Raw genomic sequence first — 15,917 nt, 5'->3', positions numbered from 1 at the left:
GAAAGATTAAAGGGTGCCTGGTGTCAAACGTTTGTGCAGATGTGATCTCCACAGGCAGGATTTTAAATGTTTTTTTTTTTTCATACATTCCCAGAAATGTCGCCTGTTCAGTGGAGAACCAGCCCCGGGGCTCTGAGCTCCTCAAACAAAAGATAAAAACAAACGAGAAACGCTCGGATTCCCGGTATGAGGCTGTAAGTTACCCCTAATGTCTTCCTCCCTGTTCCAGAGAAGTAGCGGTGATCTTACTGGCACGTTTGGTGAGTCATGCGTGACTCATAACGTGGGTGGGAGTGAGCGCTGTGATCCGTCCTGCCGTGTTGTTTTTTTGCCGCTCCATCCTTAACTCTCAGCTCCGACACCAAGCCACGCTAGTATCTGGGCAGATAACGAGTCATGTGACCGACCGTGTCTCTCCCTCGTAATCGTAGAGCAACCTCCTACTTACGGGAAAAACGCGCTGCATACATCCCGGTAGACTGATACGGTACGCCGGTCCCTGCAGGGTCACTATAGGAGGATAAATCCACAGTAAAGATTAGATCACCACGGAAATTACTGGAACTATAGCATCACAATGCTCTGTGTAAAAATCACTGCTGGACACAATCGTGCCTGGCTGAATGTTCTTGGATAGTAAGAAACCAAAATGCGCAAAATTAAATCTGAATATTAAAGCAGCATATAAGTTAAAGGACCCCACCAATAGTTTTTTTTTTGTGAAGTTCAGTTTGTTCATTGTGACTTCTTAGACTCAGAAAACACAGATTTTTAAATGTTAAATGCAAAAATAACCAGCTTGAGATGTAAGGTTTTAAAGGGGTGGGTGTTTATCAAGCAAGAAAAGTCTAGAAACGGTGCATTGTGGGTAATGTAGGTTTGATTCATATGAGAAATTTCTGGAATTATAGCACCACAGTGAACTGTGTAAAATCACTGCTGGATATATTTGTGTCTAAATGGATATTCTTGGATAGTAAGACACCAAAATGCACAACATTAAATCTGAATATTAAAGCAGCATATAAATTAAAGGACCACACCAATAGTTTTTTTTTGTTTGTTTGTTTTTTGCATTTAGTTTGTCAATTATGACTTCTTAGACTCAGAAAACATGGATTTTAAATGTCAAATGCAAAAATAACCAGCTTGAGATGTAAGGTTTTAAAGGGGTCAGTGTTTATCAAGCAAGAAAGGTCTAGAAACGGTGCATTGTGGGAAATGTAGGTTTGATTCATATGAGAAATTTCTGGCATTATAGCGTCACAGTGAACTGTGATCGAATATTCTTGGATAGTAAGAAACCAAAATGCGCAACATAAATCCTGAAAATCAGAATATTAAAGCAGCACGTTAGTAGAACTTAAAGGACCACACCAAGAGTTTGTTTATGTTAAATTCATTCATTCATTTGTTCATTTTCTGTAACCGCTTGTTCTCTGGAGGGTCGTGGAGCATATCCCAGCTGTCATTGGGCTCGTTACCCAAACAACAGAACAGAAAGAAAGGAACCAGTCGGCCCATGATGGATTCAAACCCAGAACCTTCTTGCTTTGAGGTATCAGTGCTAACCACCACACCACTGCACCGCTCATGTTAAATTCAGTTTGTTCAGTTGTTAGGGCTGTCTCTTTACTCAATTGTTCACATAAAGAACAGCTTTGTAAGTTAAGTAAACATTTCAAATTTCCAATAAACTACTTTTACGATGTGAGCTGATCATCGTGGAGCTTGAAAAGTGCAGTTTTTTCACTTCACTACTTTCCTCAAATAATGACTTTCCAAATAAAACACACCATCTAAAGCTGATACTCTGGTGAATTACTCAATCAATAATCTCCCTGATAAAAGAGTTTGACTAGAAGAAGCTCGTTGGATTAACATGAGGATGTTTATATAATCCGAGGAGTGGGAAGTTAGAGGTCATTAAGTTCGAATCTCTCTCTTTCTCTCTTTCTCTCTTTCTCTCTTCAGCTCTCAACTTTTCATCAACTCTTCCTGCTGTGTCATCATCATCATCATCATCATCATCCAGCTTTTCAGCAGTCGCCGTAGAAACAGTTACCATGACACCCCGTGCCCGTAAGTGATGCAAGTGAGTGTTCCAGGTGCAGAAAGACGGACCGTGTGTGTGCGTGGAGTTTGCGAGAGTTTTAGTGTAAACCGATCCAGCCTCAATGAAAGATAACAGGAATCTGGCTCTGGGCCTTTTCTTTTTTTCTTTTTCCACAGTCACCTTTATGAGTCACTCCCACGCGATGCAGCCGTGAGCGCACGTCCAGGTATAAAGTTAGAGAAATGTTTGTGATTAGATCTCGGGATTTTGGATGTTTGTTTTCTTTAGCTTTATCTCGTTCAAGTTTATTTCCAGCGCCTCCATCTGCATTTACTGCATTGCGAATGTGAAATTAAGACATTTTCCACTCTGTGTTTGGTTCCATTTTTGGATCAAACACGGTTGGAGGGGTGGACTTTCCCACTAGAGAGTGAAGCGAGGCTTTCATTTCCATTGCAGATTCTGATCTTTGCTGGATTTACTACTGTTACATAAAAATGCAAGAGCTCACACTGTTTCAGGAGTCTTAACTGCACCACCACGATTTCAAAAACAGCATAAAAGGCATAAAAGTCGTGTTCTGTTAATATCAAAACACAGTAGTTGAGATTCTGGGGAATAATATTTTTTGCTTTTCTGATAGAGTTGGATGAGAAGACTGACGTATGATGCTGGTACACTGAATTTATGATTTTAGGTTTAAAATAAATACCAGCACCATTAATGAGCACTAATAGCACCATTAATGAGCACTAATAGGTGGGTGAAGCCCCGCCCCTTTCTGTCTGTGGACTACTTTAATGAAGAAAACAAATTATTGAAGCTAGCATGAATCCATACACAGGTTTTACACACTGTTTACAAAAAAATTTAAATTTGTATGTTATTAAAAAGTTTAATCTAATTTAAAGACATGAATCAATCGAGTCTCACTTCAAAATTACATGAATGAAAAAGAAAAAGATGTCTCATTGACTTCCGTACATGAACGCACATTAATTTCCTTTAATAGTTGACTATTTGACTTTTTTTATTGAAGAAAGACAAAAATCTTTAACAAATTATTAACAAAAGAATGCACTTTTTTTTGTATATATCTGCTCTTATTCTTGAGATTTATTTTTTGTACAAGAGAACAAAAGTTACCGAAGTCAAATTCCTTGTATGTGCACACATACTCGGCCAATAAAGCTGATTGTGATTCTGACTGGACGTAATTAAAAAGTTTAAAATAAAAACATAAGTGGATCACGGTAAAGTGCCTTTTATCTCTGAGAAGAATTATGTGTCTCATTGACTTCCATACATGAATGCAAATTAATTTCACTTAATAGTTGACTATTTGACTTTTTCTTGAAGAAAGCTGGAATATCAAAATAATTAAAAGGTTTAAAATAAAAACATAAGTCGATTATGTTTAAGTGCCTTTTATCGCTTCAAAATTACAAGGGTGAAAAAAATTGTGTCTCATTGACTTCCATACATGGATGCAAACTAATTTCCCTTAATTGTCGACTATTTGACTTTTTATTGAACTATATGCAAAAGAATGCAAAAACTTTTAAATAAAAACACAAGTCGATCGCATCACTTCAAAATTACAACTTGTGTCCCTCATTGACTTCCATTGATGAAAGCAATTCATTTCCTTTAATAGTTGACTGTTTTACTATTGGATTTTTTTAAGCCAAGATAGCAAGAATACACACGTTTATACCAAAAGATGTACAGTTTAACGTAATTAGAAAGTTAAATGAATAATGAGTAAACCATATTCAGATTCAGAAAACTTTATTTGTCCCTGGGGGGCAATTTAAGAAAAAACAGAAATAGAACAAAGGTACAAAATACAAAGTATATACAAGTAAATGTTATAACTATCCAAAATGTAAATATTAAAGTGTAACTGAATTTAATTCTAGTGTGTGAATGTTAATAAACTTCCTTTTAAAGCAGCAGCGTGGATCCACAGTAACCTTGTGGTTGTGACCCTCCTCTTCTGTGCCTCTTCTGCACTCTGTTCTAATTTGCGTGTGCGGCCTCGCGGGTGCGCGCACGCACGCTGGGGGCTCGGCCCCTACGCAATGGAAAGGGGGCGCGCCCGACTTAAAGCAGCGCGCCGCTGTCCAGTGTTGATGTGTCGCAGATTTTAAAAAGTGACGGAGGCAGGAGTTTGGAGCGAGAGACGCGCAGGAGCCTCGGAGCAGGAAACAAGTGTTGACAAGAGACCGGAGAGCTGCCGAGGACGCACCAACACTGCGTTAAACACTGCGTTAAACACTGCGCTCATTTTCACAGTTTCGCTTTTATTTCTGCACGTCGCTTTGAAGAAACAGTTTAATCGCGCTGTTCGGACGAGATGGAGCTGTCATCAATAGGAGACCAAGTGTTTGCAGTTGAGTCAATAACAAAAAAGAGAGTGAGGAAGGTAAGAAGATTTTATTCACTTAGTGTAACTTACGTGACTTTATTCCCCCCGTGGTTTATAACGGAGCGCTGGGGCATGCACGGTGTAAAGAACTAGGGTACGCACTTCACTTACAGTTTTCGCCCCGATATATAAATATATATTTATTTTAATGTAACTGCGCCAAAGTTTCCTCTGCGCTCCTGCTCAGGCTTTTCTCATGTTGGTGCTGCAGCATCAACGTGTTTTTTTTTGGAGGAGACCTACGCAGCTGTAGTAAAATTAAAAAAGGGGGTGTGTATCCTGGAAGCGGGTGTGCGCGGACTGCGTGCGGGGAGCTGCGCACTTGATTTCGGCGGAAACTGCTGCGTAATGTCGCTGCCTGACGGTGACACGCGAGGCACAGTCAACGCGCAATGTTTACGGCGTTTGATCAATTAAAACTGCTTTGTTTTATTTATTTCTACACACATACATATGAATATAATATCAAGTTTGTAGCTGTTTCCAAATTTTTTTTTAAAAATAAATAATAAAAACAACAACACTCCGCGGTGACTAATTGCTTCTTGTGGCTCGTAGACGTTGCGCAACCGCACGTTGTTTACATGTTCTCGCGTGGCCCCACCTATCCGAGCGGCCGGTGCACTGTTCTAGAACGTACCCGAGCGTTGTGGAAACCGGCTCGTGCAGCCATGTGCGGTCGAGTCACTTCGCGAGGAAAAGACAGAGAGCGAGAGAGGGAGGGTGAGAGGGTGAGAGAGAGAGAGAGAGAGAAGGGGAGGAAGCAATTGACGTCACCCATCGGGAAGGAAGAAAAAAACACAATTTGAAAAGACAGAAATGTTCATGAACCCTCCCTCCTTCCCTCCCTCCTTCCTTCCTTCCCTCCCTCCACGATTTAAAGAGACAGGCACCCCTTTTTATTTTTACTCGATTTAAAGGGCCGGTACATGTGTGGGAACCACTTTGAGTATGTTTACAAAAAATTTAAACGTTTTGATTCCAAAGTAAAAACCTTTTGGGGATAATAAATTAGCTAAAGGGTCAACAAGCAATTAAGTTGGTTTGACTATGTTTACAATCAAATTGATTGTGTAAATGTCTAATAAAAAAAAGTATTTAAAGTGACAGTTACAGATTTTTACTGGATTTAAAGGGCCAGTTGTGTAAGTGTGTGGGAACCACAATGTGGGAACCACTTTGAGTACGTTTACAAAAAAAATTAATATTTGCGTTGGGGAAGATAAATTAACTGACTAACAAGCAATTAAGTTGGTTTGACTACATTTACAATCAAATTGACTGTGTACATGTATAATGGAGGGAAAATTTAAAGTGACAGTCAGATTTTTTTTACTGGAATTAAAGGGCCAGTTGTGTAAATGTGTGGGAACCACAATGTGGAAACCACTTAGAGTTTGTTAAAGAAAAATCGAACGTTTGGTTGGAAGTAAAAAAGACTTCGGGAAAAATAAATTAGCTAATTGACTAACAAGCAATTAAGTTGGCTTGATTGTGTAAATGTCTAATGAAAAAAAGTATTTAAAGTGACGGTGACCGATTTTTATTTATTTTTTATTTTGCTGGAATTAAAGGGCCGGTTGTGTAAATGTGTGGGAACTACTTTGAGTACGTTTACAAAAAAATTTAATGTTTGCATTAGATTTCAAAGTAAAAAACTTGGGGAAGATAAATTGGCTAACTGACTAACAAGCAATTAAGTTGATTTGACTACGTTTACAATCAGATGGACTGTGTAAATGTCTAATGGAGAGAAAATTTACAGTCACAGATTTTTTTTACTGGAATTAAAGGGCCAGTTGTGTAAATGTGTGGGAACCACAATGTGGGAACCACTTTTAGTACGTTTACAAAAAAATCAAACATTAGCGTTATATTTCAAATTAAAAAAACATGGGGGGGAAAATAAATTAGCTAACTGATGGGGGGGAAAAGTGAGTCACCCCTTTTTATTTCTACTGGATTTAAACTGCCGGTTGTGTAAATCTATCTCCCCTCCCTTGTCTCCCCCTTAGGGCAACGTGGAGTACTTACTGAAATGGCAAGGATGGTCCCCGAAGTGAGTAAGCCTTGAGTCACCGATGCTCTGACATCATCGCTTCCACATGTACACATGTTTAATACAGCAGCAGCGTCTTGACGGGAGGACTTGAATGTGTTTGTGTTTGCAGGTACAGCACTTGGGAACCGGAGGACAATATCTTGGACCCTCGTCTGGTTCTGGCCTACGAAGAGAAGTAAGAAAATCATTTTTATTTCTGTGAAGGTGTCTCAGTCATCCAGGTTGTGGCATATATAAATAATAAAACAAGCTAAAGCAGAGGTAAATGGATTTGTAGGGTGCCCGAGGTGCATTGAATCACCTAAATATGTCAAAAACTTTTACTTTGCTTGTGTAAATGTCTAATAAAAATGGTTTCTTCTTCTTTGTGTCTTCTTCAGTCAGGAGAAGATACGAGCTCTGGCCTATCGCAGGAAAGGTCTCAGACCCCGGAGGCTCGTCCTGCGGGTAACAACACCTTCATATCTCTCTAACTTGATCCATTAAAGGTTTACTCCTCTGACATAAAAATAAAAATAACTGATCTTCATGTTCACTTTTAATTATCTTCAGTTTCTTAGCTACAGATTATTTCACACCACAGATGCTTTTTTAGTTTATGAACAAACTCCTGCAAATCTAATAATACTTCATAGTTTAGTTTTAAAAAACCTTCAACATGTTACCATGGTAATTATGCTAATATGCTGCCATTGGTTTTTAATGCCGTGCAGCCTCACAGAGCTGCTAACATGGCCGTAGCCTCTTTAACAACAACGTGGCTCAGAGGGAGAAGTTCAGGCCACTTGCACCGTCCTCGTTAGTCCGATGAACTCGTTTGGTATTTTTTAATTAAGTGTTGTCCGGTCACAAAGCTAGCACGCTTTGTGTTTGCAGTGGAATAAAGTGGTCAAAACACACGGAGCGGCTTTATTAGACTGTTGGGTGTCGGCTTAAACACGCCGCAAACAACATTTTAAACTCTGGGCCTCATTGTCAGACTGAATAATAAATAATAACTCAGAATCTACAGGGTTTATTTGTAGAAATTGTGTCTCATTATAAAGGTAAAGGGCAGAGGTTGTTGGTTACATACATGCAACCCCGGGTTCTATGAGTACATGTCTAGTATAGTGCCGCAAAGTTGTATTGGAGCTGCTTTATGAGTACATGAGCACTGAGTTGGACCCTATACAGATCTCAACCGGGGATCCGTGGACCCCTAGTGGTCTGTGGTGTAATTGCAAGGGGTCAGTGAAAACAAAATCTTTTAAAGAAGATCCTATGACATTTATAGAAATGGTATTATTTTATTCAAATGTGACTGAGACACAACTGAAAGCTCATATTTGCCTCAAAGAGTGGATAAATGCCATAATGAAATTTAAAATGCAGTTTCTGCTGTTTCTATCAAAGTGCACGGCCAACCCCCAGATTGGGTGGGGGGGGCCCTCAGGTTCGATCAAAAATATCCAGCGGGTCCAGGACCCAAAAAAGGTCGAGAACCACTGCACTAGTGTACCTAATGTTGTGGCAAAGGGAATTACTGGGGCAGACTGTTTACAAGGCTGGTGTTCATAAAATTAAGCTTCAGCTAAATGTTGTTGGCATTTGTTTGTTTTTTTTAATATGCTGCATGGTTAGCATGCTAGCATACCCACTTAGCATGCTAACCATGTAGCCGGATGCATGCAGTTGCAAAAGTGGTTCTCAGGTTCTCTGTGTTTGTCTAACAAAGTTTTTACATGTAGAAGTGTTTTGACTCCAGTTTTGACCACTTCCTGATTCAGTTGCTGACCTTTTCTATCTTTTTTTTTTTTGTCCCAGAATATCTTCGCCATGGACCTCCGCAGTGCCCACAAGGTGACGGAGAAGCCCCCGCCTCGCCTGCGCCTCTCCCTCACCAGATCCATGAGCACAGACGTGGACCAGGTGGAGCGTGGCGGCATGTACCGCCGCCAGGCCCGCAGGAGGATCCGGCAGCGGGTGACCAAAAGGCTGCAAGAGGTGGCCTCCAACAAACCCGTCTATCCGCAGAGGAAGAAGGTGGAGCCAATGGAGGAGGACTGGGGCGGCACCAGCGAAGAAGACAAGCAGTCTGAAAGCACCACCGAGGAGCAATGTGGAGACAGTTTATACGGTTGGTTTTTAAAGGTTTAGTTTAAGTTTTAAAAGTTAAGAAGCCAAAGCACGACCTTTAACCTCTGAAAATGAACCTCTTGTGTCTTTAAGGTCCATCCGAGTGCAGCTCACCTCCCTTGCTGGAGCGACAGGACTTGGAGATGAAGGAGGATGAGGAGGAGGAGGAGAAGGTGGATGACGACCTGATGGCGGTAAGCGCAGAAACATGGACCGACAGACCAGACGACACGAGACAGGAACAGACATTTGACCAGTTGAAGGACGGCAGCGGCTCGGCATCCGAGGCCGGGCTGGGAGATGCTGTTTCCGACAGGTCCGATTGGGACGGCGGCGAGGAGGAGGGCGCCGAGCTTCCCAGAGTAGAAGAGAGCATCTTTTACCCAAGAAGCAACGCCACCTCTGTGATAGTGAGCGGCGAGACGGTGGTGGCCGCCGCTGCCGCCAAAACCGCAGAGGCGAAGAAGGAGGAAGGCGACAATCAGAGCGTCACCATGACGACACCGAGCAATCAGACTCCTCCTCCTACTCCTCCGACTACTCCTCCTGCTGCAGCTAAGCGTCCCGGGAAGGTGATCGTGACAAATGTGACTATAAACTCCCTGACGGTGATGATTCAAGAGGCCACGGTGGCTGAAGGCTTCTTTAAGGGATACTGAAGTAATTATCCACAAACAAAAAAAAAAAAAACGAGATGACACAAGGACAACTGGACTTGTCCTCGTGTCTTCTTGTTTTTTGTTTTTTTTGTGGGTATACCATGACCTGGATGACGAGAACCTTCACAGACACCATGATCAGACGCTCCACTCATTTTGTACATGTAAATAGTTGTGTAATGTAAGATAATCTCCACATGTTTACAAAGCTACACTCATTTCCTACCGAGTTCAGTGAAGACATTATTGTCTTTGCGTAAAAAACTAAAAAACAAAACTAAAAAAGAAAAGTGGCTCGTCTATTAGGTGTCGTAGGAAAAAGGGGGGCCCCCTCACAAATGGATCCGAGGCCCCCGTTCACACCTCCCATTGACATCCGTCCTGAACGATCCGATCACAAGTAGGGATGCACCGAAAATTTTTGGCCCGAAAACCAAAAATGCACTTTCTGGCCACTTTTGGCCATAAAATTGCTGCGGTTGTTGCTTGTACGTGTTGTTTCGACGATAAAAGTCCGAAAATTTTTGTCCAAAAAAACGAAAATGGCCCAAAAGGGCATTTTCGGACAAAAATTGCTGCGGTTGTTGGTTGCACGTGTTGTTTCGGCGATAAAAGTCCGAAAATTTTTGTCCAAAAAAACGAAAATGGCCCAAAAGGGCATTTTCGGACAAAAATTGCTGCGGTTGTTGGTTGCACGTGTTGTTTCGGCGATAAAAGTCAAAAATTTTTGGGCAGAAAAAACGAAAATGCACTTTTGTGCCATTTTCGGCCGAAAATTGCTGCGGGTGTTGTTTCGGCGATAAAAGTCTGAAATTTTTTTGCCAAAAATGCACTTGTGGGCCATTTTCGGCCAAAGATTTTTGGTGCATCCCTAATTACAAGTGTCCGGCTTAAAGTACAACCTGGTCCACGTTTGAACACACAATAGGTCCTGGGTCACATTAAAGACCTCCTACTCAACAGGGCTGATCTGTGGAAGAGGAGTTTAACTCACTCATTCAACCCCTATTAGAGATGATCACATGAATAAGTGATGTCTGTTCCTTGGAGCTGTTAACTGGCTAAATAATAAATAAATCTAAGCAAGATTTAAATTATTTAATGACCTCTTGGCATGCGGTTAATTAATTGAACACCTGAGATCTCTGCATTAAACGGCTCAGCGGTAAAATTACTTCGTTTATAGAAGTTTTTAGGGTTTAAAAATGTTAAGAATTGTCTCTAAAATAACCAACAACGAGTCAGAGATCAGTAAATAAATAATAACTTAAGATGTGATCTGCATCTTGTTCCAAAATGCGTAACGTAGCCCCAAATATCAACACACTGGTTCTGAAACAGCAGCAGACGAGATGTTGTAATATACTACTGCGCCTTAAGTTCTCAAGTTCTGGCTGCGTTTTAATTCCACGGGTGCTTAAAGCTAGCCGGTTGTGATCGGATCGCCGAGGTCGGACGCCGATTCGAGGTCCGGCCGGGGGCCTCTGTAGCAGGTTTCATTCCTAAGAGGCAGATGTTGAGACTCACAGCCTCAAACAATTCAGTTCACGTTACGACTTTCGATGCAGCTACAACTTCCTTTCCAGTTCTCTCCAGTGCTTTCCAGACAGACGTCCGTCTCAAAACCTGTTCTCGGGGGCTCGTTTTCGGTCGCTCCTCTTTCTTACCAATAACATTTTGTAAAGATGCTTTTTGTTCTTGGTTGTATTTCTATTATGTTTTTTGCCTCTAGTATTTGCACAGAGCGAACTGCATGCTCCGTCAGTCGTTGCCTCTCATGCACAAAGCCCTGTCCTGCGCTTTCATCTAGTGGTTTATTTCCGTCACAAAAGAAATGAATTAACGCTTTTTAGATGAAGTTCTGCATTTCAAGGATGCACAAAAAAAATAAAAAAGAGACGCTGCCGTGTTTGCTGTCTGTCCGTCCGTCCGTCCCGTAACTTTTCAAGTATGAAACGCTACCTGGTTCTATTTTTGTATTACCAACTGATAGTCCACTCTGTTCACTAGCCTCTGCGCACATCAGAAGAGGAGATCTCAGCTCACATCCAGCAGCTCTTCCTGTCCGCTGTGTTGGTGATGGAAGCAAGTGTTCGTTAGGTCGCACCGTAGTGAGCTCTTATTTATTGCATGTCACATGTATAAGCTAAACTAACCTACGTCACTCAATGTGTCTCACTCTGACAAAGTCTTCTCTCTTTTTATTTTGACTGTATTTCCAATAAATATGAACTAAAAATAAAACAAAACGTCTCTTTATTGTGGAGGGGGTGGGAAATTCAAGAGCTATAAACGTCAAGGTCCCTTCTTGTCGTAGCTCAAAGGTTTTTACGTTCAGTCCGTATGCATAGTGACACTTTAAAAACTCAAAACAAGTCCTGAAAGCAGACAGAGAACTAAATCAAATGCATGAAACTGAAATATTACACTATTCTATTTGTATGTTTGGAAAAATGCACCAATATTACATATCTGTGAGGTGCACCTCTAGGATTACAAGTTGATTTCAAGGCGTCCATGTGTCCAGAAGTGTTTCCATCAGTGTAACAAGACTCAGGTGTTGTTCAGTTCCTCGTTTAGTTTAAATAAATCAGGGATTTGTCTCAGTCTGATCTTTACAACATATGTTTGTGGACAAAGGAGCTTTCTGAGGAGCTCAGAAAAAGAGTTGTTGTTGCTCATCAGGCTGGAAAAGATTAGAAAATCATCTCTAAAGAGTTTGGAATCCACGAATAATCCACAGTCCGACAGATGTAAGACGACTGTTCCCCTCCACAGGAGTGGTCCACCAACAAAGATCACTCCAAAATAGTCTGAGAGGTCCCAAAGGAACCCAGGGGAACTTCTAAGCAGCTAAAGGCCTCTCTCACATTGGCTGATGTTGATGTTGATGAATCCACTGAACAACATCATGTGGACAAGCCAGACGACTGGGACAATGTTTAGTGGACAGATGAGACCAGAGTAGAATAGTTTAAATGAGAGGCATCATGTTTGGAGATGAAACATCAGAACCTCATCCCTCCATCAAACATGGGGGTGCTAATGTCCTGGTTTGTTCCTGTTCTGCTGCATCTGGACCAGGACGTCTTGTCGTCATTGACCAATGAATTGTGAATTCTACCAGTGAACTCTAAAAGAAAATGTCAGGACATCTGTCCATGAGCTGAATGTTGAGAGAAACTGGGTCATGCAGCAAGACAACGAGAACCAAGAACACAAGTGGTTCTACAAGAGAACGGTTAAAGAAGAACAAGATGAATGTTTAGGAACGGCCAAGTCAAAGTCCTGACCTTAAACCTTAATAGAAATGCTGTGGAAGGACCTGAAGCAAGCAGTTGATGTGAGGAAACCCACCAACATCTCAGAACTGAAGTGGTTCTGTTCTGAGGAATGGGCTAAAAGTCCTCCAAGCTGCTGTAGACCACGGATCAGCAGTTACTGGAAATGCTTAGTTACGGGTAACTGCTGCACAGGGAGGTCATAACAGATACTGAAAACAAGGAGTTCAAGGATAGTATTTCAGTTTCATTGGGTTCTCTTTGTCTACTTTCAGGACTTTATGGGGAAATTAAATTAAAACGTGTTCACCTGGGGCAGTGGGAAGCCATGGGAGACACCTGGGGAGCAGTTTGGGATATTAAGGTGATGTGTTTCCTCTTCTCTTCGTCCTCCTTTTACCTTTGAAAGCTGTCCAATGATGTTACCCGTTGTCACCACTGGATGGCGCATTGATCTCAGGAAAGACACATCATTGTGTTTGCAGCAGTGGAGGACGATTGTAGGAATCTGAATTCATCTGGAAGAGAGATTTATGAGATTTAAGTGTGAATCTGAACGACATCCTCTGATTCTGGTTATTAACAGACTCTAGTTCCTATTTAATCCCCAACTCCTCCTCTGGTCCTTCACAGCTAAACACTAGAATGAAATGTCTTTAAGAAACTCTACAAGTCTTTGTTGCTGTTTAGTTTTTAGACACCAACATGACTCGGATACCAAACTTTAAAGCGTTTTAGAAATCTAAACCTTTTCAGACTTCCTGTCATCAGCCCTCGACCCCTCGGGCTCATTCCAGTTTCTCCAAAGACTTCTTCTGTGAACGTTCAGAGTGTTAAGCTGCTGCAGACCTCAAACACATGAATCACATCCTCAGTCTTTGATGGCGTCACTTTCAGTAATGTGTCTTTGACTGAGAACAATTTATCAGAAAAAAAAATAAACAAACTAAAACAAAAGCAACACGTTCATATGAAGTTTTTTAAAGTTTTTAAAGACCCGTGGGAAGATTGGGTTTTATTAGGAACATCTGTGGGCGGCGAGAAGGTTCTGGGTTCGAATCCATCCATCCATCCTTTCCTGTGTGGAGTTTGCATGTTCTCCCTGTGTCTGCGTGGGTTCTCTCCAGGTTCTCCAGCTTCCTCCCACCGTCCAAAGACATGCTGGTTAGGTTCATTGGTGATTCTAGATTGGCCGTAGGTGTGATAGGTTGGAGACCCCGCCTCTCGCCCCATAGGTCTGTGGGTGTCGTCCACCTGAAACTCATGACTAGTCTGTTAACAACCTGATATTTACCTGTAAATGGATAATTTATTATTTTTTAAGGAAACCCATCAAGTCTTGTTGTGTGTTTCAGCTTTGTAATTGTCTGAGAACTGTCACAGACACAGTGTCCCTCGTCCCTCTGGTGCAGGTGGACTCTGGATCAATGGAAGGTCATGTGGTCTGATGAGTCCAGATTGACCCTGTTCCAGAGTGATGGGGGGCATCAGGGTAAGAAGAGACTCGGCAGATGAAGTGATGCACCCATCATGCCTAGTGTCTACTGTACAAGCCTGTGGGGGCAGTGCTATGACCTGGGGTTGCTGCAGTTGCTCAGGTCTAGGTTCAGCAACATTATGTGTCCAAAGAATGAGGTCAGCTGACTACCTGAATATACTGAATGACCAGGTTATTCCATCAATGGATCATATTCCAAGATGACAATGCCAGGATTCATGGGGTTCAGATTGTGAAAGAGTGGTTCAGGGAGCATGAGACATCATTGTCACACATGGATTGGCCACCACAGAGTCCAGACCTTAACCCCATTGAGAATCTTTGGGACGTGCTGGAGAAGGCTTTGTGCAGTGGTCAGACTCTCCCATCATCAATACAAGATCTTGGTGAAAAATGAATGCAACACTGGATGGAAATAAATCTGGTGACATTGGAGAAGTGTATTCAAACAATGCCACGGAGAATGAGTGCTGTAATCAAAGCTAACTAGGCAGTGTCGCTAGATGTCTGAGAACTCTCGTCCCTCTGGTGCATATATAATTTAAAACAACTTTAAAATGTATAAACTCACACCTCAAGCCTTGGCCGTGATAAACTTCTAGACACTATTATTAATAATGAGGCTGTTTGAGATTAATAAATGGGAAATATTATCATTAATTAGGCGAACTGTTAAACTATAAACAGTCTTTAGTGTCTGTGTCGACACAAACGAGCAAATAAATTCACTTTAAGACAAAAAAAAAATCTAATGAATTCAACGTCATTAGTCACCTCTGGTTTTGTTTTTGTATTTTTATATATATATATATATATATATGTGCACAAATATCTGATCCTGCTCTGCAGTGGATGCTGCATCTGTTGCCATGGCGACGGGTCCAAGACGAAGGACGTCGTGTGGGACAAAAAAAAAAAAAAAAAAAAGCAGCCACATCCAGGACACGTCACTATTATTGGTAATTTTCATTTTATTATAAAAAAACAAACAAAAAAAAAAAAAAAACAGTATTTGAGTCCACAGTTTCCTTTGTACAGTAAAAAATATTAAATTAAACTCCCAAAGTTCTTAAAGATAAAGAGGATGGAGTTTTTTTTGGGAAGGAAGGAAGGAAGGAAGGAAGTGGGGGGGAGGAGGAAGAGGAGGAGGAGGAAGGACGGGGTGGGGGTGGGGGGGGTTTAAAGTCCAAAGGGAAGCAGCAAAAAGGGGGACGAGGCAGAAAGAGACGCCGTCTTTCGCCTCATTTCTGTGCAACACAGTTCATTTGGATCGATATCCTCTGTTTTTACGCCAAACAGCAGAATCCTAGAAAACACTAAAAGGAGCCCCCACCCCACCCCACCCTTACCCCCCCAAAAAAAACCCTTTAACTGTTTTATTTGTATCATCATCATCATCATCATCCTCCAGCCCCATGTACTCAAAAATGTTACAGGCACACAGGTATGCACCGCCCCTCCCCACGCCTCCACCGCTCCACGTCAAGTGTCTCTTTAAAGGAAGGAGTGCGCACACATTCGAGGGAGAGGGCTCGCATGTTCGCCAGCACAGAGAGAGAGAGAGAGAGAGAGAGAGCGAGCAGAAACAAAAATAATAATAATCGGATAAAACCCTCGACGTCGTCTCCGCCTGCACCGGGACGACTCAAGACATCTAAAGTGAAAGAAACCTCTTCCCCCCCCCTCCTGCTCCTCCTCCTCCTCCGTCTTAACAGTCTTTAACAAAAATATATTTCTATTACGAATTGTAGCAGTCTCAGGGTACAGAATACACCCCCCCCACCCCGCCCCGTCCCGCCATCCCACCATCCC

At 41.8% G+C, this 15,917-nt stretch overlaps 1 protein-coding gene across 1 annotated transcript; it reads left to right on the top strand.

The window, feature by feature from the left end:
* Nucleotides 1-3,937: 3,937 nt before the first annotated feature.
* cbx7a (chromobox homolog 7a) lies at nt 3,938-11,560 on the top strand. The gene is made up of 6 exons (XM_084571098.1): nt 3,938-4,484; nt 6,503-6,546; nt 6,659-6,724; nt 6,930-6,996; nt 8,356-8,668; nt 8,761-11,560. The coding sequence occupies exons 1-6, from the start codon at nt 4,416-4,418 to the stop codon at nt 9,324-9,326; spliced, it is 1,125 nt and encodes a 374-aa protein (XP_084427224.1). The 5' UTR covers nt 3,938-4,415; the 3' UTR covers nt 9,327-11,560.
* The last annotated feature ends 4,357 nt before the right edge of the window (nt 11,561-15,917 follow it).

This window comes from Chelon labrosus, assembly GCF_963514085.1.
Source record: "Chelon labrosus genome assembly, chromosome: 21".
Lineage (NCBI taxonomy): Eukaryota > Metazoa > Chordata > Actinopteri > Mugiliformes > Mugilidae > Chelon > Chelon labrosus.
The sequence above is the reverse complement of the archived record's forward strand: the minus strand, read 5'-3'. Positions and strand labels throughout refer to the sequence as shown.